The sequence below is a fragment of the Miscanthus floridulus genome, chromosome 3 (assembly GCF_019320115.1).
Source record: "Miscanthus floridulus cultivar M001 chromosome 3, ASM1932011v1, whole genome shotgun sequence".
Lineage (NCBI taxonomy): Eukaryota > Viridiplantae > Streptophyta > Magnoliopsida > Poales > Poaceae > Miscanthus > Miscanthus floridulus.
Window position 1 is genome coordinate 92,292,789 of NC_089582.1, and position 25,183 is coordinate 92,317,971.

The 25,183-nt window shown below is 43.8% G+C and overlaps 1 protein-coding gene and 1 pseudogene across 1 annotated transcript; one reads left to right on the forward strand and one right to left on the reverse strand.

Moving 5' to 3' along the window:
* Window positions 1-12,994: 12,994 nt before the first annotated feature.
* LOC136544045 (uncharacterized) lies at window positions 12,995-19,817 on the reverse strand. The gene is made up of 5 exons (XM_066536329.1): window positions 19,395-19,817; window positions 15,404-16,400; window positions 14,518-15,133; window positions 13,676-13,763; window positions 12,995-13,591 (listed from the first exon to the last, which is right to left on the reverse strand). The coding sequence occupies exons 1-5, from the start codon at window positions 19,815-19,817 to the stop codon at window positions 12,995-12,997; spliced, it is 2,721 nt and encodes a 906-aa protein (XP_066392426.1).
* Window positions 19,818-19,840: 23 nt separating this feature from the next.
* Window positions 19,841-24,931, forward strand: LOC136544047 (uncharacterized; annotated as a pseudogene).
* The last annotated feature ends 252 nt before the right edge of the window (window positions 24,932-25,183 follow it).

Genomic DNA, 25,183 nt, shown 5'->3' on the forward strand with positions numbered 1-25,183 from the left:
CTAGTTTGGTTTTGGTGAATTGATGAAACCTAAAGAATTAATCCTTTGCTCTAAGTGATCATGAGATAGGTTAGTACTAATCCAAGTGGTGGAGCAAGTGGATGATGATCATGATGATGGTGGAGGCCATGGTGATGATCTAGTGCTCAAAGCTTGGAAAAGAAGAAAGAGAAAAACTAAATGAGCTCAAGGCAAAGGTATATTTGATAGGGCCATTTTGTTTTGGTGATCGAGACACTTAGAGAATGTGATGATATTTAGGATAGATAGCCATACTATTAAGAGGGGTGAAATTCATTGTGAAATGCGGTTATCAAAGTGCCACTAGATCCTCTAACTCATTGCATATGCATTTAGATTCTAGTGAGTGCTAACACCCTTGAAAATATTTGTGAAAAATTGCCAACACGCGTGCACAAGGTGATACACTTGATGGTTAGCACATTTGAGCAAGGGTGGACAAGTTTGAGAAGTGGAGGAGCTACCCCGATGTGACCGAACGCTGCTTTGGCAACGACCGCACTTAGGCAGCTACGTCCAGTTAGTTACTCATAGTAAAGAGCGCTCTCGGTACTTTGACTGGACGCTGGCAAAGAGGAAGGACCGGACGTGTAGTGGGTGCATCTAGTTAGGCTGATGTACGTTGACGTAGGGCTGGCAGCTAAGGCAGAGAAGGATCGTACTTGGCAGCATGTTCGGTCATGCATGACTTAACACATCCGGTTGTCAAAAACCGGTTGTGCTCTGCTGCTGAGTTCGATCGTATTATGGCGTGTCCGATCCTTGGCTTTAGAGGTGCAGGTGTGAGCACGACCTGGCGTGGCTCGAGCACATCTGGTCTCCTCCTGGTGTGTCCGGTCTTGACTTAAGGCGTCGGCATGTTCATTTCAACCATTGGGATCAGGCGGCATAGGTTTAAAGTGTGGACACGTGGCGACGGATGTGCGACCGGAGCTGGGGTTGCTGCATCCAGTCAATATGACCGACGTGTCTGGTTAGTGCGCAGGGGCACCCTACCTTGACCATAATGGCTCTATTTCATGGGGGTGCCTATATAAGTGGTTTGGCCAGCTTAGGCTCACCCTCTTGGCCATTTCTATTGAGAATACACCCTAGTGAGCCTAGCCATTCCTCTCTCACTCATCTAGATTGCTTGATTCATCATTTGGTGAGATTCGAGAGCATCCAAGTGCATTGTTTTGAGTGATTGCATCTAGAGGCACTAGTGATTGTGTTTCACTACAGATTTTGCTTGTTACTCTTGTGGTTGCTGCCACCTAGATAGCTTGGTGCAGCGAGGATCATCGAGCGGAAGAAGGTGATTGTCTTCGGCTCTGATCGTGGTGATTGTGATTGGTTCTTGACCTTTCCCCGATGGAGAGCCAAAAGGTACTCTAGTGGATTGCTCGTAGCTTATGGATCCCCATCTTGTGTTGGTTGTGCGGCCCGATTGCAGGTTAGGCGTGTGATGCCTATTAGCGCGTGAACCTCCAAGTGGGTGAATCGCTACAATGGGGACATAGCTTGCCGTCAACAAGTGAACCTCAAAAAAAAATCTTTGTGTCATCATTGTTTCTAGGATATTCTTATGATTGATTGATTGATTGTCTCTTGCCATGGTGGTATAACCCTCACTATCTCTCTCTTGTATTTATATTCTAGTGTAGCTAAGCTCTTTAGTGTAACTAGTTTTGAGAGCGTGCTTGTGTCTTGTTAGTTTGGTTAGTGAGGCTCTTTAGTTAGTCTTTGAGAGCTCACCAACTTAGAGAGTATTGACTTAGCCCTTGTGTGATTTAGAGATCATAACAACTAGAATTGTGGATAGGAGGCTTGCATTTTTAGTAGGCTAGCGCAACACTCGCTTCGCTTCATAATTGTCTAACCACTTGGCTTAAGTGTTGTTGTAGAATTTTTTATAGGCTATTCACCCCCCTCTAGCTATTAGGACATTTCAGGTACATCGCCGCATCTTCAGGAATTTGCCCTTTCTATATCCTTACTAGCTCTTCACGTACTGTGTTTGTAGATTCCACTTGTCCTTTACTTTAGTGACCTTTATCTTACTTGATTAGCTATTTCATAGTTCATAGGATTGGCTCTATGTTGCAAAACTCTTTAAGGGTTAAGGGTAAGTTAGAGCACACTAGAAAAACCTTAAGTGTACATTATGATAGAGTAGTTTATGGTTTTTTCTTGTAGTTTAAATTGAACCCAAGGTATTAAGTTTTGAGGAGGTGTTTAGTTCCATGCCTTGCTTCGACAAGCCATGTGTGTAGCTGCCACAAAAAACTAGCACCTGCTTGGTTCATGTGTAAGTTATGGTAGCCACAAGATTCTTCGGTTCATTTTTATGTGCTAGCTTTTTGCCTCAAGTGTGGTGGTCATTTTTTTCCGCCACAATTGCAGCGCCACAATTGAGCATGGCACGTGTTGGCAAGGAACCTAATAGGCTCTGAATTAGACACACAATTCAATTTCCTTCCCCCAGGCGTTCACAAGACCTTTCACTACTACTGCAATATAATGTTGTTGCTAATTATATATCTATATTATGCCAATGATTGTGTATATGTGTGATATGAATTGCATGTGATGTGTGTATGCCATCGTTTTGAAGCTGGTTGATTGTTGACATTTCTTAGCGTCGCTACCAGGTTTTATATTCCCCGGCAACGGCGCTAGAAATGCTTGTTGACAATTCTTAGTGTCGCTACTAGGTTTTGTATCTTCGGCAACCGCACTAGAAATGCTTGCTGATATTTCTTATTCTCAAGTAGACAATTCCACAAGCGCACAGATATCGTTATAGCATTTCACCCGGGAGTATTCCAGGTATTGTTATTTATATTTTACCACAGGTAAGTAATGGTTAAAGATAGTGATAGTTAACCATCACGTATCTACTAACTAGTATACCGACTAGACTAAAGTGGGGGTAAGTGATATGTAATAAATTGGGGTGATACATAAGTATCCAATCATGAAAAGGTAAATTGGAAACATAACTAAGTAGCAAAAATGACAATTGAAGGAACACAAGAATACTAAATTACTTCTATTCAAGAACTACTTTAGCTAGTGACTGTGGCTATACTGACAAACCAAGATAGTGCAAGTAGGATGCAATAGAACTTGAGGCGTACCTACCCCCAAACTCCCCTAGAGGGTTGATTGGGCACAAAGCACCATGAGCCCTATGATTTAACAACTAGACCTATCATGGGGGAATACATAGGATGGACAGGGATGTCACCACCTGCCAACTATCCCGATCTATCCGGAGGCCTAGCCACACTGAAGGTACCCGATAGTATAAGCACCATGCTTACACTATTTGATACTACCCTAGCCTCATGTTAAGACTAGAGTATCAACTAGTGATGAACAACCCATGCTACAGAGAGCCAACTAATCATAGGAATATAAGCATAACCAAAGTATAACTAGAGAACAAGACTACTACATAAAGTAAAAGACTTGAAATAATACTTGCATGGAAAGTAACATACTAAAATAAAGTACTTACAAAAGAAAGACAGAGCTATACCAGACTCCTGAAGACTACTCCAGAGCTCCCACCAAGACTAGCTACTACTAGAAGAGCTACATCTTGAGAGAGTAGAGAGAGAGAGCTACATCTCTTGGATGTGTAGGTGTGTGTTACAAGTGAGGGGTGAGGGTCATATTTATGGTGGGAGGTGGAGTAGGGGCTACTCCAATGCCACGTCATCAATCTATGTGCTCTCCATCCTCCTCCATTGGATCAAACCGTCATATAATCAAGGGTAGAGAGCATTTGAGCATGTGCTTCTTTGCATGGAGGCATGTAATGGCGGTGTGGAGAGAGTGGGGTGACGAGCAGCATAGGGGTGTCACCGACTGGCCCCCCTATGATAGGTGGGACCTCCCTCCTTCTAGAAGCTTGCACTACTACACAAATGATTTTGCAAGATGGTGCCCTTTTATTAACGGAGGCGGTCACAAAATCTAACCGCCTCAGTTAATGCGTACCATTAACGGAGGCAGGCACTTTTTATTTACCGAGGCGGGCACTCTGTAATCAATTTTCGGAGGCAGGCACACTATAAAGCCCGCCTGAAATAATAGACTATTTTCAAAGGCAATCATCTTAATCCATTTTTGAAGGCGGGCACACTATAATGCCCACCTTCTAAAAAGGCCAAGGCCCAATAGGACCAGGCGAGGACCAAAAGCTCTTCGTATATATACTTCAACTTAGGGTTCAGCGGCTTCCTCAGCCATTTAGCCGAGTGGCAGCCTTCCTCACTCATCCTCCCTCTCTCTCCTAGGCCCAGGCTGATGAGGACATCACTCCTTTGGATGTACCCGCTGATCTTCCAACCATTATGCAAGGTCCAATGATCCGAGCTCGAATGCGTCAACTCAATTTAGAGGTGAGCTTGTTCTTAAGCGATCATTTTCATACTTTTGAGAATAGACTACTACCTAATGATGTTATCTTGCTTAGGAACATAGGAGAGGGTCATGAGGAACTTGGAAAAAGGTATAGAGGTGGAGAAGACCAGCAAGGACACCCAACACAAGCTGGAGGCCCAGCCCAACTCGACTTCGACTCTGCCTCGGCCTTCAGGACCAGTCAGCAGTAAAATGGACGCCTAGGACGCATCCGGACTCCATTTTTCATTATCCACATATGGTTGGAAAGCTAATTCCATAAGCTAACTAATGGCTTTGGTTTGAGGAATAAATTCCATGGGAATCAATAGGAATCGTTGAAATAAGTCAGAGTCTAGAATCTATCAGGGTGTTACGTCACCGTTTTTGGTCCGTTGGGCCGTGTATCGTCGGTGAGCCATTAGGGGGTGCATCTCGAAGTCTTTGCATGACCCTAGAGTCTTCATAAACAGCTGCCACCCCTCCATTAGGGTTTGAGTTTTGCTTAGAATAATCTATCAAGAACAGTTTCGTTGTTCATCGGTTTGTGAGACCCCAACATCATGAGATTAATCATTTATCTGCAATTTGGTTGTTTTCTTTCTTGTTCTTGCTTGTGTTCTTCATTGCATAGGTAGGGGTTAGCCTTCTTGGCGAGGTCAACCGGAACCGTGTCTCGATTGATAACCAGAGGAGTTGTGATGCTAAGATTGCGGTGTTCGATCTTTCGATCTAAAGCCGGATCGGTGTGTCATTCTCCGCCACAACGATAGTTACCTCTAGCTGACAGAAGATCAGAAATCCTGTCCCCATTAAGTGGTATTTAGAGATAAGGTATACTGTCAGGTTCACATTTATCCTCTAGTTTTGAGTGTTTCGCATTCGTCCCATAGTCCAGTGTCATACTCGTTTTTTTCCTATCCTAGAACCTTCCGCACCATGGCCTTTGCATATTTTAGTTTCAGAGTTTGTCGTATTGAGTTTGTGTCCTGGTCGAGGTCTTGTTGCTGGTTAGGTCGTGTTATAGTCCAGTTCGTGTGTTTTTCCCCATCGTTTCTATCAAATCCTTGCTGTTGTCACTACTAAATGTTGACCCTATTGCATCATGTCCCCTTGCACCAAACACAAATCTGATGCAATAGGTGGCTGCTATTGCATCAATTTTCAAAATCCGATGCAATAGGTGGTCGTTATTGCATCAAAAATGAGTTGGATGCAATAGTAATTCGTGTCGATGCACTAGGTATGATCTATCGCATCATTTCGAACATGGGATGCAATAGGTAGAAATTATTGCATCGGACACATTTGGTTGCGTTATTATTGATTTTTTGATGCAATATGTAGGTGGTATTGCACCGGTTTAGAATATGGATGCAATTAGGAAGTACTATTGCAACGGATTTGTGTTTGATGCAACCGGTATTTTTTGGAAGAAAATTGACTAACGTGAAAACACCTTGTGGATACCTAATAAGTGAATTGTTAATTTTAAAAAACTGACACGTCTAATAAGTAAATTATTAATTATTTTTAAAAAATAACTTCCACCTAATAATTGAATTGTTAATTTTAAGGAAAATTTTAAAAATAACTATTGCAAGGGGACGGGTAGAGGAGTCCAAATCTCATAGGCCTCCAAATAAATAGTCCATTACCTGTATTAATCAAGCACAAGTATAAACTGTTAAAAAACACGTTGAATTCGAAAAGTTAAACAAAAATTGTTAAAAAACACATTGATTTTCAAAAGGTAAACAAAAATTGTAGGAGAAAAGCTCATAAGTATAAATTGTTAAAAACACGTTGAATTCGAAAAGTTAAACAAAAATTGTTAAAAAACACATTGATTTTCAAAAGATAAACAAAAATTGTAGGAGAAAAGCAAAAATTGTTAAAAAACACATTGAATATAATCAAAAATTGTAGGCGCTAGACTAGCCAGTGGCGTAGCCTCACCGCAGCCCCAGCAAAGCCGGCCTGGCTAGATCAGGCCCACAAAGTACAGCTTGGTAATGGTAGTCATACAGGTAGTAAGTTCGACCAAGCATGCAGCCTTGAACTTTTAAGCAGGTCTCTACCTCGCTAAATTCGCGATGTGGGACTATGCGCATGCTCATTTGGAGAATAGGTAAACAATATCCTAACTGGGCCGGCCCAGTGATTCCTGAATATGAAGAGGAACAAACGTGTGCACTATATGTGCTGCTGGTAGTTTAGTAAATAATGAAAGAACTCTATGTGCTATGTCTAGTACTTTGTAAGACCGAATACAAGCACTGTATGTGCTTGTGTCTGGAACCACTAATAGAAGCCTAATGGAACCAGTATGTATATTTGCATGTCTCTTGACCTTTTTCTCGTTGCATGCTTGGGTGTCCAGTCACCAAAATTCGTGGAAGCCTGAAGGGTGTGCATAGGCGTGTCAATTTATTTACATGTGCAGGTGCTCTATGGACAGTTGGTTAGTTTGTTTTGGGAAGCCAGAACCGTTGGTACTTAACTTGTGTTTCCAAAATTTTATAAATGTTGTTGGAATGTTGAATTTAAAAAGATAAATATAAATTGTTAAAAAACACGTTGAATTCTAAAAGTTAAACCAAACTACAAGCTAATGACATGACCGGACGCTGTGTTCCACACGACCAGACGCGCCGGTCACAACACTACAAGCTGAAACAGTACCGCTGCAGAAATTAGCCGTTTGAACTGACCGGACGCGCCTATGCGTCAGGTCCTCATAACCGGACGCGTCCGCTCAGCAAAAACCCTCTCTGGTCACTCTCTGTTCATGACCGGACTCCAATTCTTGGAGCGTCCGGTCTCCACTCTCTTCAGCGTTCGCTTGCACAATGGACCACAGCCACTCTGCAACACTGACTAGACACGGCAACCGTGCGTCCGGTTCCGAGTCCGGTCACACTTGACACTAAACAATGCATTGTAATACTAACCGGACGCACAAACTGTGCGTCCGGTGCAGCGTCCGGCCGCCCTTCTCACCCCATTCACTTCCAATTCAAGAAACTTCATGAATGGTCTTGATTCCACTTAGTCTTAGAGCAAAATCAGAGCTACCTAGTGCTAGGTTTGACAAGTGTGCACCACACCTAACCATATGAGCATAAACAAGGTGACATGACATATATATAAGCAACGCAGAGAGCACACATGTCACAAGTGTCTCATGATCACACATATCCACATATATCACAATTACGATGCATGAAAGTAAACATGATTCATGAAGTAGCACACAAAAGAATGAACCCATCTCTCATGCTCCCCCTAAGTCTAACATACTCGCTCCCTCTCCCCCTTTGGCGTCAAGCACCAAAACCTAAGGGTCGGTCGGCGGTGGGGCTGTAGCAGACGAGTTGGGCGTAGAGATGTGCAATGTGACAGCAAACTGAGAACCATCATCCGACTCTAAACTGGCAGTCTACTGACCCTGAGTATCTGGAGGTGAAGGTGGGTCTATCTGTCTGTCTGAAGCCGGAAGTGCCTGACCCTCTGACTCAGTAGTAGTGGTCACAGGGTTGACAAGCTGAGACTCTGAAGCTAAAGTAGTGGTCGGACCCAGTGACACTGGCACTGTCATTGTAGCCTCAGTAGTAGTGGTCACGGGGTCGATAGGCTGAGAAGGAGAAGCTGAAGTAGTGGTCGGACCTGGTGACACTGACACTGTCACTGTGGCCTCAACTGTGGTAGCTGGAACTGTACAAGTGTGAGGCGGCTCACTCATAGGCAAGGGCACAGAAATTGTAGCAACAGAAGTAGTGACTAGCCCAGTAGGTGTCGGTGCTCCAGTAAGCTCACTGTAGGAGGCACCCAAGCCCTGCGATACTGGGGAAGAGGTGACAAGCAGAGACTCAGTCTGTGTAGGAGTGAAGCCGGTGTGCAGAGGCATGAACTACAGACTAAGCTATGTTGCAAACGTCTGAGCGATCTGAACAGTGGGTGACCTAAACTGAGAAATCGACTGTCCGTGACTCTGAAGCCCACTGGGCTGTAACGCTGGAGTCAGTGCCAGTGTCGGAACAGAGGCAATGAGCTGAAGTGTGGCCGGAGGAGGAGAAATCCTGTAGCCTGGACCACGTGCTGCATCCACCCAAACATCTGCTTCTGAAACTCAAATTAGTCCCTCTGAAGCTGCTGCTGCTATCGCTGGTAGTCCTATTGCTGCTGCTGGAACTGATCCTATCGTGTCTGCAGCTGAGCTATAGCAGTGGTGGTCAACTCCGCCTGTCGAGCCTGGTCCTACCTCATCTGCTCAAGGATAGCTGCAAGTGCGGGGTCAGACTGAGGTGGTGCAGCTGAACTAGAGCCCTCGGCGTCATGAGGTCAAGGAGAGTACCGAGGGATTAGCCTGTACTCCTCATCTGAACTATCAGAGTAGTCGTCCTCGTCGGTGGCTCCCTACTGTGTCTCAAGAGCTACAAGCTCATCGTCTGCAATCTCTCCCACTGTGGCATCCTACTGTGCAGCTGTCTCAGTAACCTCAGGCATGTCTCTCTGTCTGCGTGGAGGACTAGGTGTGCCAAGAGAAATCATCAGCTGGCGCATGTCATAATCTAGAAACTCAGTGACAGTTCATAGCGCCTCCGTAATTAGTACTAGAGTTGGACAGGCCTTACGAAGTAGAAACATGATCCAGTGAGCGTAAGGCAACTGTCGGTGCCCCTTGAAGCCCTCTGCCAAGGTGTCCTCCATCTCACAGAGCATCAGATCCCAAATGTCAAACGGTGTCTGAGAGATTAGGTGGTGAATAAGCCAGAGCTGAAAGCGAGTGAGTCCCTCATGGTAGCCACCCCTCGGAAGTAGTGTCCTCCTCATAAGTGCATCGAGGACTCGAGCCACTGGAGTAAGTGCACCTGGTGTGCGTCTCGAGCCCTCGCCAAACGGCTCTCTGAAATAGGGGCGGACAAGACCTATCGGTGGCACTGCTCCGCTGTGAGGGCGTCTCGGTGGTGCTGTCTGACCATAGCAAACCTGGTGAAGCTTGATCGAGTCATCTAGAACCATCAGAATCTCCCAAGCACGGTTATCGTAAAGGCGGTGGTCACGGCCTCCCACAGCAAAGTGAATGAACCTGTGACTAGGGTCAATCCACAAAGAAGCATAGAACTGTCTGACCCACTCTGCAACGTAACTGCCACTCCATCCCATAAGGTCAGCCAACCCAGGTAAGTAGGTGAGGTAGGGATGAATCTGCTCGCTTGTAGCTGCAACTATGTCCCTAATATGACACACTCTGTGAGATCTCAAAGCAACCCCACTGAGAGCAAAGGCAGTGTAGAAGTCCTCCTGAAGAACTATGTAGAAACCCTCTAAAGCTCGCTCATCCCTCCGAGGCGGGAACCACTGATCAAACTCGACGAAGCGGAGCTGCTGAACCTGATGAGCAGTGGTGGCTCTCAGGTCAAGGCGCTGCACTGGTGGTGGTCCATAGTGTCTAGGAGGGGCCCGGGAACCACGTCTCTGAGCGTTAGGCCTCGGCTACACCTCAGTGCGAGTGTGAGTCGAGCGACGTCGTCGGGGCTCTGCTGGCTCGGCTGTCTCCTCCTGCTCTACCTCCTGCTCCTCGGACTCTCTCTGTGGGCTATCATCTGGGCCGCGAGGGCTACGGTGAAAACTCTCAACTTGCTCCAGACCCTATCTCTGTGCAGGTGACAAACTCTCTCCAATACGGAGACTGCTACTATGGCCACCCTGCTCAGCTCTCTCAGCGGCCTGTGCTACTACCATGGCCGTCTCAGCCTCAATATCAGAACGCGGCCGCTTCTTCTTCTTGGTGGTAACCTTGGTCGTCATCGTCTGCTTCCCCTTGCCCTGAGGTGGCTGGGGGGACGCCTGTCATCACCGGGACCCCCCAAGGTTCTTTGTTCGCGCCATAGCTGATGATCAAACCGGCACTGACAAACTGTCAAGCAAGAAATCTGCTGCACAAGATCAACTGCCAATAGAAACCCACTAGTGAGTCAACTGCCACACATACTCCCCCTGTCACTGACAATCACTGCAAGACCAACTACCACAACTGTCTCTGACAAGAAATACTACACTGAAAGATGATTCAATTCAGCTTGTTGATCGTCCTGAAAAAGTCAAAATGACATGCATTAGAAAAAAGTGTGTATACGCACATTAAGAATCAAGTGTCATATACTGAATATTAACTGATAGAATTACAGGCGTAATGCAGTTTTCTAAACCTGGACCTAACGAGTTGGGAACTTCATGGTTTTGGAGCTCTAGCGTTACAAACCAATTTAGGCAAATCAGTCAATTCAATTAATAAGTCTAAATAAGTCAGCCACAACTAAAATTGGGCATGATGGGTGCATCAAACAGATTAGAGCAGGAAAGCATCAGTCACTCCAACGAGATCCAATAGGCTGTCAGTACACAAGGACAGACAAGAAAGACTGAAATGTGTGAGGCATAGCATAAACAACCTTTTCTAACTGAGCGGAGTCGTCGGAGAGGAGGAAGATGATGGCTGTGACGAGAACTCCGACGGCGGCACGGTTGCGTGCAGGCGTGGCGAGGTGAGTGCGTGCGCGCGGTGGAGTGGAGCAGTGCGGCGCGCGGCGAGGATGGGCAAGGACGCGCGCGTGGGCTAGGGTCATGGCGACGTTAGGGTTAGGAAATCAACGGAGCGGTTGCGCGGCGAATGGACGGGAGGAAGAAATTTAGATGCGGGCCCCGATGTCAGTCAGTTAGAAATTTAGTGCGCTTCGAACTTCCCTGACCGGACGCGCCGATGTGGTTCTCCTAACGCTTCTGTAGCGTCCGGTCTCCTCCAGAAAGAGAACAGAGAGCACCTGGAGCCATCTGATGCGTCTGGTGGAGATGACCAGACGCTCGGAGGAGTCCGGTGTTGTTCAGGCTGGGCACATTAAACCCGAAAACCGAAAACCGAACCGAACCGAACCGAAACCGAACCGAAATGTTGGTTTTTCGGTTCTTCAGTTCGGTTTCGGTTTTTGTATTTGAGAACTTCGGTCATCGGTTACGGCTTCGGTTCCCACGTCGAACAGAACCGTAACACCGAGAAACCGAAATGTCAACCCCGTACAGCCGTCCAGACGCAAGACGCGAATCGCACACATGCCACCCTCTCCCACGTATCCCAGGTCCCAGCCCAGCCCACGGCCCAGTTGAGCGCATGCATCGCTGAGAACAATCCCGTCCTCCACAGGCCGACTCCCTCACTCCGACTTGGTCTTCTCCAGTCGAAGTCCCAAACCGTAGCAGGCAGCCCTTCCCAGCCTTTTGGTGGCGGCGCGACACGGCCGCGACCGCGCGACTACGCGAGGAGGGCGGCAGGGTGCGCGCGGCGACGCAAGCAGGGCGGCAGAGGGCGCGCAGCGACAGCGAGCAGGGAGCGCATGCGCGTGGCCGCGAGGAAGGAGCGGCAGCGGCGGCTACGAGCGACGCGGACAGGGAGCCGCGCGCAGGGGCGGCAGCGGCGAGCCCGAGCGGGCGTGCGGGTGGCAGCGGCTAACGGCTGCAGGCAGCACCGAGCAGGTAGCGGCGAGGCATCGAGCGGCGAGGCAGCGTCTCTACATGTGTGACTCCAACCAGTGAGGATTCGGTTAGTACGGTTTAAACCGAAAAACCGATGTACAAAACCGAAACCGAAATGGTCGGTTTTCAATTCTTACTGCAACCGATCGGTTTTGGATTCTTGAGAACCGAAATTTTGCGAAACCGAACAAACCGAACCGAAATATCGATTTAAACCGATTGCCCAGTCTGAGGTGTTGTGCTGTCCTTCTCCTGCCTTCGGTCGGACGCCAGCCTGTGGAACGAACGGACGCACCGCAACTCAGAGTCCGGTCATTCTCTGTGTGCTTCACTGTGTTGAACGGACGCACGGTGTGAGTCCGGTCATGTCAGCGCGTGCGTCCGATGTCGAGTCCGGTCACTGTATGTGCTTGTCTCTGGACCTTTTTCTCGTTGCATGCTTGGGTTTTCTATTGTAAACCTAGTAGCCCCAGGCCTTGGATTGTCTTACGCTTTCTAATAAAGCTGGCATGAGCATTTGATCTAAAAAAGGAGTCACACAAGTATTTAGACATGCTATTAGCTAGTGTATTCTGTAGACCTAATGGCTGGCAGTGTATCATAGCTGGTGGTGACTGTGCCAGCATTGAGTTCAACTTCATGTATTCTGTAGACCTATTGCTGGCATTGAACCTAGGGAAGGATAAGTCAACTGCAATTAGACTACTCTTCCCTTAAGATGTCTGTATCCCTCCGTGTAGAATATTGCTGGCGTTGAACCTAGGGAAGGATAAGTCAACTGCACGTTTTAACATAAGCATGCTGTTGATCAGCTAAGAACATCCAAACGTCATTCAAGAAAAATTGTGAATACTTAAACGAAAAAATCATCATCAGCTTCGTCATCTGTCGCAACGGCAGGTGCGACAACTCCATCGTCAATATATGCGTCTACATCATCTTCACCCTCATCACTTAAATCTTCATCATTTGGTTCTGGTACAGACTGAGCAATTGCTTTCTGAATAACAGAAGTATCAATTGCTTCCCCTTCCATGTCCGTTCGTCACCAATTCATCAAGTCCCCCTGATCGCTTCTAATAGTCATGTCCTCCACCCCAACAAGCAATGAGTCAACATCAATTTCTGCTTCCTCTTCAACACTAGCTGATTCCGGCATGGAGAAAAGGTTTCTTGGTTTGATTCGAACAACGCTACACCAATTTGATTTCTTTGCGTGTTTGACATAAAACACCTGCTCTGCTTGTGTCGCCACAATATAGGGATCATCTGAATATCTGAGATGGGTAGTATCAATATCTATAATTCCATATTGATCTTTGTTGTACCCTTTACCTTTGTTCTTTGTTGGAGCGGGGACATCGAACCAATCACACTGAAACATCATCACTTCCTTTCCACCAGTGAATTGTAGAGAGATAATTTTTTTAATAACTCCATACCAGTCCATATTACCCATACTTTCATCACCCTTGACAAGGACACCACTGTTTTGTGTGATCAAGCTCGTCTCTGCCGACACCGTCCGAAATAGGAAGCCATTGATGAAACATCTATTGAATACACGAGCACGATCATCTGGTCCTTGAGAAAGGTTGTACATCTCCTCACTAGCTTTTCCTTGGTCATATTCTTGTTTGGTCTGTACTTCCATTTAACAAAAATTAATAAGATGCTTTCATTACGTGCATCATAATATGAACAAAAAATAATTCTGGTGACTCACTTTGTCCTCAAACCAACCAACAAATTGCTGCTTGTGTCTTCTCTCAACATTATGCGGATTATATTCCTTTAGTGAAGCCTTATGTGCACTGCAGTGGGCAGACCAAACAAAATGCAAAGAATTAGTAATATATCATGTGAACAAAAAAATAGCATGCTGAAATGTTAAATTTAACTCACTCAGGCAAAGTAGCACACTCCTCGGTATTTGTGAGTATGTAGTGCCTTATTCTCAGTATCTCGGATTCGTCCAAGACCTCGAAACTATAGCCTTTCGTACTGTAGTCAAGGTCACCAAAAACGCTCAAACCAGATGGTGGTTCAGGCGCTGCGGCGCTTTCATGACGCTTTGGGTGAGTTGGCATGTCTTTGAAGAACAAAGAACAAAATGTCATGCACTCTTCTGTGATATATCCCTCCGCTATTGAGCCTTCAGGATGTGCTTTGTTCCTCACATAACCTTTTACCGTACGTAGATATCTCTCCACGGGATACATCCATCTATAGCATACAGGTCCACCAAGTGAAGCCTCTTCAGCTAGATGAACTGGCAAATGTACCATGATGTCAAAAAAAGTAGGTGGGAATATCATCTCAAGCCGACAAAGAGTCTCCCTAATCGAAGCACTCATGTTAGCAAGCTCCTTTTCATCCAACTCCTTTGAACAAAGCGAACTGAAGAACCTACTCAAGTCAATCAATGGGACAACAACTTCTTGAGGCAGAATGTTGCGTAGTACTAATGGTAAAAGTTTTTGGAATATAATATGATAATCGTGAGTTTTCAGACCAGAAAGCTGACACCAATTTTCATCCACACATCTTCGGATATTGGACGCGTACCCATCAGGCAACTTAACTTCATGTAGAAATTTGCATAAAAGTTTCTTGTCATCTTTCTCTAATTTGTACAAAGCAGGTGGTAAGGTGAACTTACCATTCTCATGCTCTGGATGCTGATCCATCCTTATCCCAAGATGTTGCATGTCAAGCCGAGCTTCCTCATTATCCTTACTTTTACCTTCTATGTCTAGCAAAGTGCCCAATATGCTCTCACATATATTTTTCTCGATATGCATCACATCCAAGTTGTGCCTAATAAGCAATTTTTTCCAGTACGAAAGCTGGAAGAAAATACTCTTCTTCCTCCAGTTGTGCCATCTCTTTTCTTCATCACGCTGCTTCCTTTTTCTTGATTCAGGGCCGAATGTGACTTGGTCAAAACTATCATAGTGTTGCAACACCTGTTCTCCAGTCAGTGGTTGTGGAGCCTCCCTATATTCTGTCTTGTTGAAACTGACCTTGTTTTTGCGCCACTTGTGGTCCATAGGCAAAAAGCGACGATGCCCCATGTAGCAGTGCTTCTTCCCATGCTTCAACCATAAGTAGTCTGTTTCCGTATGGCAGTATGGACATGCAAACTTGCCTTTCGTACTCCATCCAGAAAGCATCGCATATGCTGGAAAGTCATTGATTGTCCACAGTAGAATTGCATGCAAATCAAAATCCTTCCTCTCCTTTGCATCCCAGGATTTGACACCCTCTTCCTAGAGAACTTTGAGCTCATCAATTAGAGGCTGCAAGTACACATCAATGCTAACACCAGGCGATCTCGCTCCTGGGATCATCATCGATAACATCCAATACGACTGTTTCAAACACAACCATGGCGGAAGATTGTAAGGAATTAAAATCACAGGCCAACAATTGTATGACACATTCAACATACCAAACGGATTGAATCCATCAGATGCCAGACCAAGCTTGACATTACGAGGATCCTCTGCAAACCATTCATAGGTTGCATCCACATGTTTCCATGCTTTGGAGTCCGCAGGATGTCGCATTTTTCCATCAACCACCAATTCTTCCTTATGCCAGCGCATATATGATGCTCTAGTCTCTGACATATATATCCTTTGGAGCTGTGGAATCAGTGGGAAGTACCGTAGGATTTTACGTGGAACACGCTTTTTTGAGCCACAACTACTGCCAACATCCTGTACCTCTTTAGACTGCTTCCACCTTGTCTCACCACATTTTGGGCAATTATCCAGGCCCTCATATTCTTTCCCTCTAAATAACACACAATCATTATAGCATGCATCTATCTTTTCATAATTTAGACCAAGATCTCTAACAACCTTTTTGATCTTCTCCATACTATCTGGGAGGCAGTGTCCTTTAGGAAGAATAAGTAAGAACAGCCCAAGTACGTACTCCATGCAAGCATTACTACAACCAAACATGTACTTCATCTGAAACATTTTGACAATGAAAGACACCTGGGTAGCTTCCGTGCAACCTGGAAACAACTCCTTCTTGGCCTCCTGTAGCAATTTAAAGAACTTCTTTGCCATCTCATTTGGCTGTTCCTCATCGATTTCTCCATGTATAGTACCCCTGATCAAAGAATGTAACAATTCTGTGGTACCAGCCCTATCATCAACATCATCATCATCATCAATAGCTGAACCTTCACATATACTTTCCTGCTCTCGGATGAAGCTTTCATCAAAACCTTTCTGAAGTAAATGATTCTGAACATCCGACCGTTTTCTAAATGACATGGAACGACATGCTGAACATGGACATGGTGCCGTTCCTCCTTTAGAGCTGCCTCCAAAGGTGCTATCAAGATAATCTGTTAATCCTTGTTGCCACTCTACAGATGCCTTATCCAGCCGCATCCAACTTCTACCTTGGTGTGACATTGATTTGAACACCTGACAAACACACACAAAGATAAATAAGAACATGCTACATATTGGAAACAAAGCAGTGGCGAATCTAGGATTTTAGGTCAGGGTATGCACCACAAAAAAATTCATACACAATTCGGTAAATCCATTTACCAATTCGGTAATAAGGTTTAAATTCATGAATTAAGTGGAAGCCATATCTACTAAATACAATTTAAATAATTTCAAAACTGAAATTATACTACCTGCAGCCTCTCAGTTGTTTTGTCCCTATATGACTTGATGAATTCAATTAAATTAATGGATCAACTATTAGCTTCAGTCGCTTGATGCTAGTATGGATTGAATTGCAAGGTAAAAAAAATTACAAATACTGCAACAGAAGCCAATGAGACTGTACTACTGATTAGTGATTACTGAAACCACTTACCGCAGCCACAGGAGTCACGAGTCAGGGACGGAGGGATTGTAGATCGATCTACAGTGACCGTGTTAGCGCCTAGCGTCCGCACTTTGGGATGTAGTATTGATGCATATACTCGTGGGCCCCTAGTGTCATGGGCCCCCGGCCGTCGTACTGCCTGCACCCCCCTCTAAGACGGGCCTGGTCGTGGTGCCACGGCGCTGAGCCGGTGAGTAGGTAACGAGAGCGTCTTTGTGTGTGTTTGAATTCAAGAAAAATTGTGAATACTTAAATGAAAAAATCATCATCAGCTTCGTCATCTGTCGCAACGGCAGGTGCGACAACTCCATCATCAATATATGCGTCTACATCATCTTCACCCTCATCACTAATATATGTCTCAAGCATAACAAAAAAAAAGAAACATATATCTGTGAAAAACTCCAACAACTTAGGTGTTCACCTTGAATTTTATTTCCATCATCTACTACTTTTAATCATTTGCCCAATCTTTTACGGTGCACGCAATTTAAATTTGTTTGCTTTCTCTGAAAGTTTAACAGATCAGTTCATGGACTGTATAGCAATACTAGGTACAATTTCGTCCCTCCCAAGATATAATTAAACCAGTGAGGGAACGAGCCCCATTGTGTCACAAAAAATTGGACAAATCTCATGGCAATTGTGTTGACCAAAAACATAATTGAGGTGGATGATCAAATGTAGTTTATCAGCGAAACACAAACCAATAGCAATATTAGACGAAGGATCAAAGATAGCGAGGGATCGGCTTACAATGAGATGCACTCCAAACCCTAAAATTCCTTCCACGCCTGGTACATGAACCACCACGATTAGAACTGAGAATGAAGCACCACGATTAGAACTGAGAATTCAAGGGAACTCTGATCCGATCTGAGCCCTAAGATTGATCGGCAGCAGGGAGGATGCATCACCTTTGATCTGTAGCAGGAGGACGTGCGCCTCCAAGGGTCACGGGAGGATACGAGACGTACCTCCTAGTGCCGGCGTCCCCTGGTCTCCTGCATGGAGAAAACAGATCTCTTACGTAAATACATGCAAGTCAAAACATGATTAGATAATAGTATAAAAGAATAAAAATACTAGTCCATGCAACAACATGCAACTAGTCTAGTGGTTTGTACACGACCTGGGCAATCGTAAGGGCACAGGTTCGACTCCTTTGCCCCTCACATTATTTGTTATTTTTTCAAAATAATTAACAATTCACTTATTAGACTTCTCATTTTTACTTTTGTGCTTTTCTCCTACAATTTTTTTTACCTTTTGAAAATCAATGTGTTTTTAACAATTTTTGTTTAACTTTTCGAATTCAACGTGTTTTTTTAACAATTTATGTTTATCTTTTAAAATTCAACATTCCAACAACATTTATAAAATTTTGAAAACAATTTCTATCGTGGTTACTATATATTGTTGTCGTCATCCATTTACTTGCCCTGTCATTTCCAACAACCTAATATGTAGACTCATCTCATGTACTACCACGTCATGTGTCACCAAGTTTCCGATCATGTCCAGCTAGTACCTAATTGTCATATGTCACCGAGTTTCCGATCGTAGTGAACTTGATGCATCCTTCGAGATCTCACAACATGGGCGTCATACCGATCATGTCCAGCTAGGGGGGCTGTAGCCCCCCTTTGATCCTCATTTCTCCAGTAAATAATCATTGTTTAGCCTCAAATCACCATTGATCTTTAGCTTTAGCCCAAAATCTTCACTATTTAGCCCCCCTTGATTCATGTCCTAGATCCGCCCCTGGCGACAAGCACCCCTAGTTGACTCGGCAGCAAGACTATGTTGGTGCCCTATTACCGTTGCTTCATCCCAGCCCTGGATGCTGCCGCTACCGACGCACCAAGACTTGGAGTGAGCTAGGTTCTCATCGTGGAACTCAAATATAGCGACGAATACCACCGTGACGACACTTGCAGCCGAGGGCGCCCCACCACGAACAATGATACGAAGAGAAAAAATGCCTAAGTGAATTCGAAAATGGTTTATTGTTCCAATACAAAATCATGTACTATCATTTTATTATTTTTCTAAATATGATGTAATTATCTTAAAATTATAAAATGTAAAAAAAATCACACAACTATTAGAAAAAGTACAAAATAAATCACACAAATACAAAAATGAATCATGTAATTAGATTAGTTTATTTGTTAATTATTTTTACACCGTGCATCGCACGGGCATATATCTAGTTATATATTATAGTTATTAAAACTATTTTAAAACCTTTTTACAATTTTCTATATTTTCTCTTTATTTAATTCACATCAGGAATAGTCTTTTATTTATTACTTTTTTTTGTTATTGTGCGAAACCTGGCGCTCAAAATTGAATCCGCGAAAACTTTCGGCAGCGCGCGCCCTCGTCCAGCGAAAAAACACCGGCTGCTAATTACTCTCCCTCCCTCCCTAATACAGAGCGGTTTATATTCCTATCCTAATCTAATCTGCATCACGGTAGAAGAGGAGCCGCCGCCCCCAACCTAGCGCTACGCATCTTCTCCACTCCGAGGCGCAATGGAGAAGACCGCGCGCGCCGTCGTCATCTACTACCGGTAGGTCGCCGTCGCTGCAGCCTCCACGGAGGCCGCCTACCAGGAGGTTGCCGTCGCTGCAGCCTCCGCGGAGGACGCCTACCAGGAGGTCGCCGCCGCCGCCGCCTACCAGGAGGTCGCCGCCGCCGCCGCCTACCAGGAGGTCGCCTACCACGAGGTCGCCGCCGCCTACCAGGAGGACGCCTACCAGGAGGTCGCCTACTAGGAGGTCGCCTACCAGGAGGTTGCCTACCAGGAGGTTGCCGCCGCCTCCGCCTACCAGGAGGACGCCTACCACGAGGTCGCCGCCGCCTCCGCCTACCAGGAGGTCGCCGTCTCCTCCGTCCAAGCGGTTGCCACCTCCTCCCTCCATGAGATCGCCATCTCCTCCGTCCAGCAGGAGGTTCTCCACGCGGTCCAGCCCCAGCCCTGACGGTGTCATAGACACACCTCATCGTCGACAAGATGGACCCGAGAAGCAAAAAGATGACGAACCCAGGTAATTGAATTCTATTACTAGAATTTCTGTTAATTAATTGAACTACTAGAATTTATGTTAATTAATTAGTCAGTTAATTAACAGTGTGGATGAGGAATTGGATGTTTGCTATTGTGTAATGTGTGATTGAAAACATGATGTTACAGTCCCTACAAAAATTATGTGACAATTTAGGAATTTAGATATTGGGGAAATTTGAATATGTTACTAGAAGTTTTAACATGCCATATGAAATAATCAGTCCTTTCAGAACATCAACCATATTGATACAATGATGATTTTGCCCACTTCAAAAGAGATAAAGAACATAATAGTATGTCAAACAAAATGTGGCACAATCACAGTTAGATATAAAACATCAGAGATGAAGCCTTGCAATGGATAATAGGTGAAGCAGGTTGCTTGCAGCACTTAGGAGTGTGTGCAAGGTGTTAGTATATTTTACTTAATGGCTCAGTTTGTTTTGTCATTCTAGCAACAGTTTGGCATCTTTTTTTTTTCTCCTGGATAAGCCACAAATCCTTTAAGTCTGCACATATGCAATGGTTGCATTAACAACTTCTTTCTATCATGGAAATACACATGTGTCATTTGATGTGTTATGGTGTGGTTTAGGTTGAGAGGGAGGGAGGGGGCCAGCCAAGCAAGAGAAAGATTTTCCTTCTAATTCCTGCATTCCTTTTCTCATGGTAGCCAATGGTATACATAGCCATTATAGGAATCCCTATCACCCCTTATAAGTTATTGTAGGCACATAGCACTTGCAGCTAACAAATTTTGACATTGACAAAATGCTATCCACTAAATTTTGACATTTGGCACATTGTTCCTGTCATTGCTCTAACTACTGGCATACACTACATAGCTTGAACATCCATATATGCTATTTGAGTATGAGTACATTGTTTATTCATTTAACAAGTATACCTATGCATCAATTAATTTATTTCCTGACAATTGTAGGAAAACATTCTAGAAAACAGGAGATATGTGGCAAGTACTTATTGATTTCTTGGGGGGGGGGGGGGGGGCAGGACTAGAAACGTGCCATATTGGACCTTGACCATGCTAAAATTACCTTTGCCAACTTATTGAAGTTCAAAGTTAAGATGGGTTATTCTGCGAGGGACTTCATGTACTATATGAAGAGATGTGGCAACGATACAGCTTTGCTGCAGCGTATAGATTACGAAGAAGATGCATTAGCAATGATAGAAGATTGTATACAAGAGAAGAAAATTAGGATAGCAGTTTCAGACACTCAGCTGGATCAGGAAGGAGAATATGCAATCACACCGATTAAGCAACGTAGTACACATGAGAAAGTTAGTGGACAACGAATTCAGGATGAAGACATTGATGCGTACAAGGTGTGGCTCAATAAGCTGCCACAGGATGAAAACAACCCAGGTACTAATGTACTAGAAAAATACATCTCAATGATTTTCAGGTACAGTTCTCAAACTTACACTATATATATAACATCTATATATGCATCTTGCAGAATTTAAGGATGACACCCAGCTGAATACTGTTGCAACATATAAAGAATGGTTGAGGAGGGAAGGGCTTCTTAAAGATATATGTAATCTGATTTTGTTTTATCTTGGCATTAGTGGAAGCCTTAATATATACATATATTTCCAACTCCATTGTAACTGTGTACTTTCACTTTTTTGTATGTGCAGATGCATATTTAGATGATGAAACCATTGAAGAAGACGGAAGTGGTGACAATAGCGCAGCACCAATGCAGTTTCTAGCTCATGCTCGTAGGCCAAAGGCCTCTCAGAAAGGTATGCAATGGTTCGAAGTGTTCATACATTACTGTAACATAAAAATGCTGATTTATAATGTTAACATACATTCCATTTTGTAACATCAATTTTACAGTAGGGGTTGACGACAAGAGAAAGATTGGGCGAGGAACCTTGAAAGGTTTATCGGTCGAAGCTAAGAGATTTAAACTTAGCACTGAGAAACTTAGTATAGATTTCTCATCCACAAAAGGCAGTCCTATAGGAGATAACTATCGCTCGTTTGTTGATGAAATAGTTCGGTTTACAAGAAAAAGGACTCCACTTATTGGAGTTAAAAAGTGGGGAGATGTCAAGCAGATTGTTAAAGATAAAATAACACGAGATATAATGGTACGTTACAGTCTTGCTCCCGCATATGATAAATTAATTCTTTGTAATATCTTAATTGTTCACAATTTGTTGGTCATCCCCTTTCTACAGTTTAGGTGGAACATTGAAAACAATGATGAAGAGAAGGCTAGGATATGGAAGATTGCAAAGTATCGTTACAAAGGATGGCGAGCTCAATTCAGTGCCACATACAAGGCATACAACAGTTATCATGAAAGAATGAAACATAAGCCAGATGATTTGGACATTGTGGAGTGGCACTACTTGGTGTTGTATTTTGGAAGTGAAAAATTCTAGGTTCTAAGCCTCTAACATATATGTGTTTATTGTCTGTATTTTGTAGTGCAACTAACATATCTGTGTTTATATTAGCTAATGAGCACCACAAACTCTAGCAATTCCCAACATCGATAGACAATACATCTTACAGGATCAAAACCTTTTTCACAAGTTAGTTTTGAGCAGGTAATGATATGGAACCTAATCTTCTTCTTTTATTTTTTTACCTAAACAGTAACAATGTTCAATTTTCACATCTTAGAGAAACCTGGAGACTGGTGAAGAGCCAGATGGTTTGACATTTTGGAGGAGTACACGCACCAAGGAGGGTCGATGGTCTTCTGATGCTGCTAAGGAAATATATGTAAGTGCTACTTTGTTCATTAGTACTTAGTGATGTTGCAATTATATATAACATAATTATTATATTGATGGTTGTACATGCCCTGATTGGGTGATAAAAGGTCATCATCTCCTTGTCCTTGTGTTCGGTTTGGCAATTCTATCTTTAAGCTATTTTTAGTTTTCAGCTGTGCCACCTATTCTTTTTGGTATAGCAAGTTAGGATGAGCCAAATGCTTCCAAACTTTTTCTGTGGTCTCCTGGTAGCATATGCTAGCTGCTGTAATTTTTGTAGAGCATTGTTGAGTGTCAAGTGCGACCGGATGCTGGACCGGATGCACAGTTTCCGTGTCCGGTCAGTGTTGCAGAGTGGCTGTGGTCCATTTTTTGACCAGACGCCGAAGAGAGTGCATGACCAGATGCACCGAGACTTGGAGTCCGGTCACGAACAGAGAGTGACCAGAGAGGGTTTTTGCTGAGCGGACGTGTCCGGTGATGAGTGACCTGACGCACATGCGCGTCCGGTCAGCTCAAACGGCTATTTTCTGCTGCTGTACTGTTTCAACTTGTATTGTTGTGACCAGCGCGTCTGGTCATGTGCAACTACGCGTCCGGTCATGTCATCAGCTTGTAGTTTTGTTTAGCTTTTCGAATTCAACGTGTTTCTATCGTGGTTACTATTGTTGTCTTCATCCATTTACTTGCCTTGTCATTTCCAACAACCTAATATGTAGACTCATCTCATGTACCTAATATCGTACTTATGCTTTATGTAGTTAAGTTATGTTCTTTAAAGTGATTTGAATAGAGCTGGGCTACTTGGTAAAACGAGTGTCCAGTGATGTATGTTCTCATAACATGTTTTATTCATTTATCTCCAATGTCATACATATCTCTGAAATGCTAGTGTTCAACTGTCCATTGCTTTCTCATAACATGTTTTATTCATTTATCTCCAATGTCATACATATCTCTGAAGTATCCATTTTACCTAATTCTTATTATACTTGAATTGGAACTGTTGTTGCTACTTGCTAAAGTTGAATACACTAATTGTGTTCTTAAATTTAGGAAAGTGCCTTCTCCAAAGTTGCAGAGAGAATTGAGTTGGAAGCTTCTGTGATTTCAAAAGAACAAGAAAGGCACATTCTTCATGAAACCTACAAGGAAACCACTGGATGCGGGAGCAGGAAAGGTCCTGGACATGGATACATGGCAAAGTATCTGACCTGAAGCCAACTTATGAATGAGCGAAATGAAGAGCAGGCTCGTGCATCTGCATTAGCAGCAGTAGCCCAACAGAAGAATATTGAGATGCAAGCTGAGGTAGACAAGTTAAAAGAACAGCTTACCGTTCAAGCCGCTGAGAGGGAGAGCGACAAGGAAAAAATTCAGCAGCTGCAACATCAACTGGAGAGTACAAGTAGCAAGATTAGAGAAGAACTAAGGCAAGAGTTTTTTGCACTAATCAAACAACAGAATCAAGCACCGCCTTTGGTACTAATACTACTTCTTAATTGTTACCAACATCATTGTTTTTAGTAAAGCTTGATTGCTAATGTTTCTCCTTATAACTCCAATGCTAGAATGCTGCACCAACCACAACAGCCCCTCAGCCTGCAGAAACAGCCACTCATCCTTCAGAATTCACAACCAATGCTACTGGTATTGAAAATATGGTTAGTGGAAATGAAGGTGCAGATTTAGCACAGGTATTATTTTTTTGATGAATGCAAACTGCAATGTAATGGATACCTACATTTAATCTGACATAATGTGTGAATCTTTTTTTTAAATACGAAGGCTGCTATTAGTGCAAATGAAGTTGCAAATTCAGCACAGGTACTATTTTTTGATAAATGAAAACAGTAATGTAATGAAAAAGGATACCTACATTTAATCTTGATGTGCATCTTTTTTTTTAAATGAAGGCTGGTACAGAATCTACGCTGGGCATACATAATGCACCTTCTAATGGGCCTGCTGTTGTTCCCACTCCTAGCCAAGGACCAGAACAAGTGCAAAAGGTAATATACTTCAAAAATATCACCTGTACTTTAATAGATTCTTAAAATTGCTAAGTGGTGATTGCTCCTTCAAATCTTCTTGTTTTTGCAGACTGTAGAAGACAGTGAATTAGTGAGCAATAAGATGAGTATCCAACCTAGTCACCTCACTCGCAGCAATGCCAACAGATCACTTTTCCCAAATGACAAAGGCAGTAATGAGTCTTTGAAGTTTATTACTTCACATACACTGAGGAATAATGCTGCAAGTAAAAAGTGAGTTTTGAGAAATAAATGAGGAAAGGTATGAGCTCAAAATCTTATACATGAATCAGGTGTCATTTTAAGTTGTTGTCCATATTATTAACATGAACTTTGTTCACTTATACATGAATCATGTGTCCTTGCTGCTGCTGCTGTAAATTTTGCAAAGAAATACATGAAACTTGATAAGTTTTGCAGCGAGAGCACAGAAAAGTTAAACATGTCCTTGCTGCTGCTCCTGCTAGCATTCCAATTTTGATTAGATAGT

Excerpts from the sequence above, each read along its gene's own strand:
- LOC136544045 (XM_066536329.1), bottom strand. The coding sequence starts at position 19,817 with ATGACACCGTCAGGGCTGGGGCTGGACCGCGTGGAGAACCTCCTGCTG. Across the intron at positions 16,401-19,394 it reads GCAGCGACGGCGACCTACCG|GTGTTCAAATCAATGTCACA; the intron begins GTAGTAGATGAC and ends TGTGTTTGTCAG. Across the intron at positions 13,592-13,675 it reads TTGGTTGGTTTGAGGACAAA|ACCAAACAAGAATATGACCA; the intron begins GTGAGTCACCAG and ends ATGGAAGTACAG.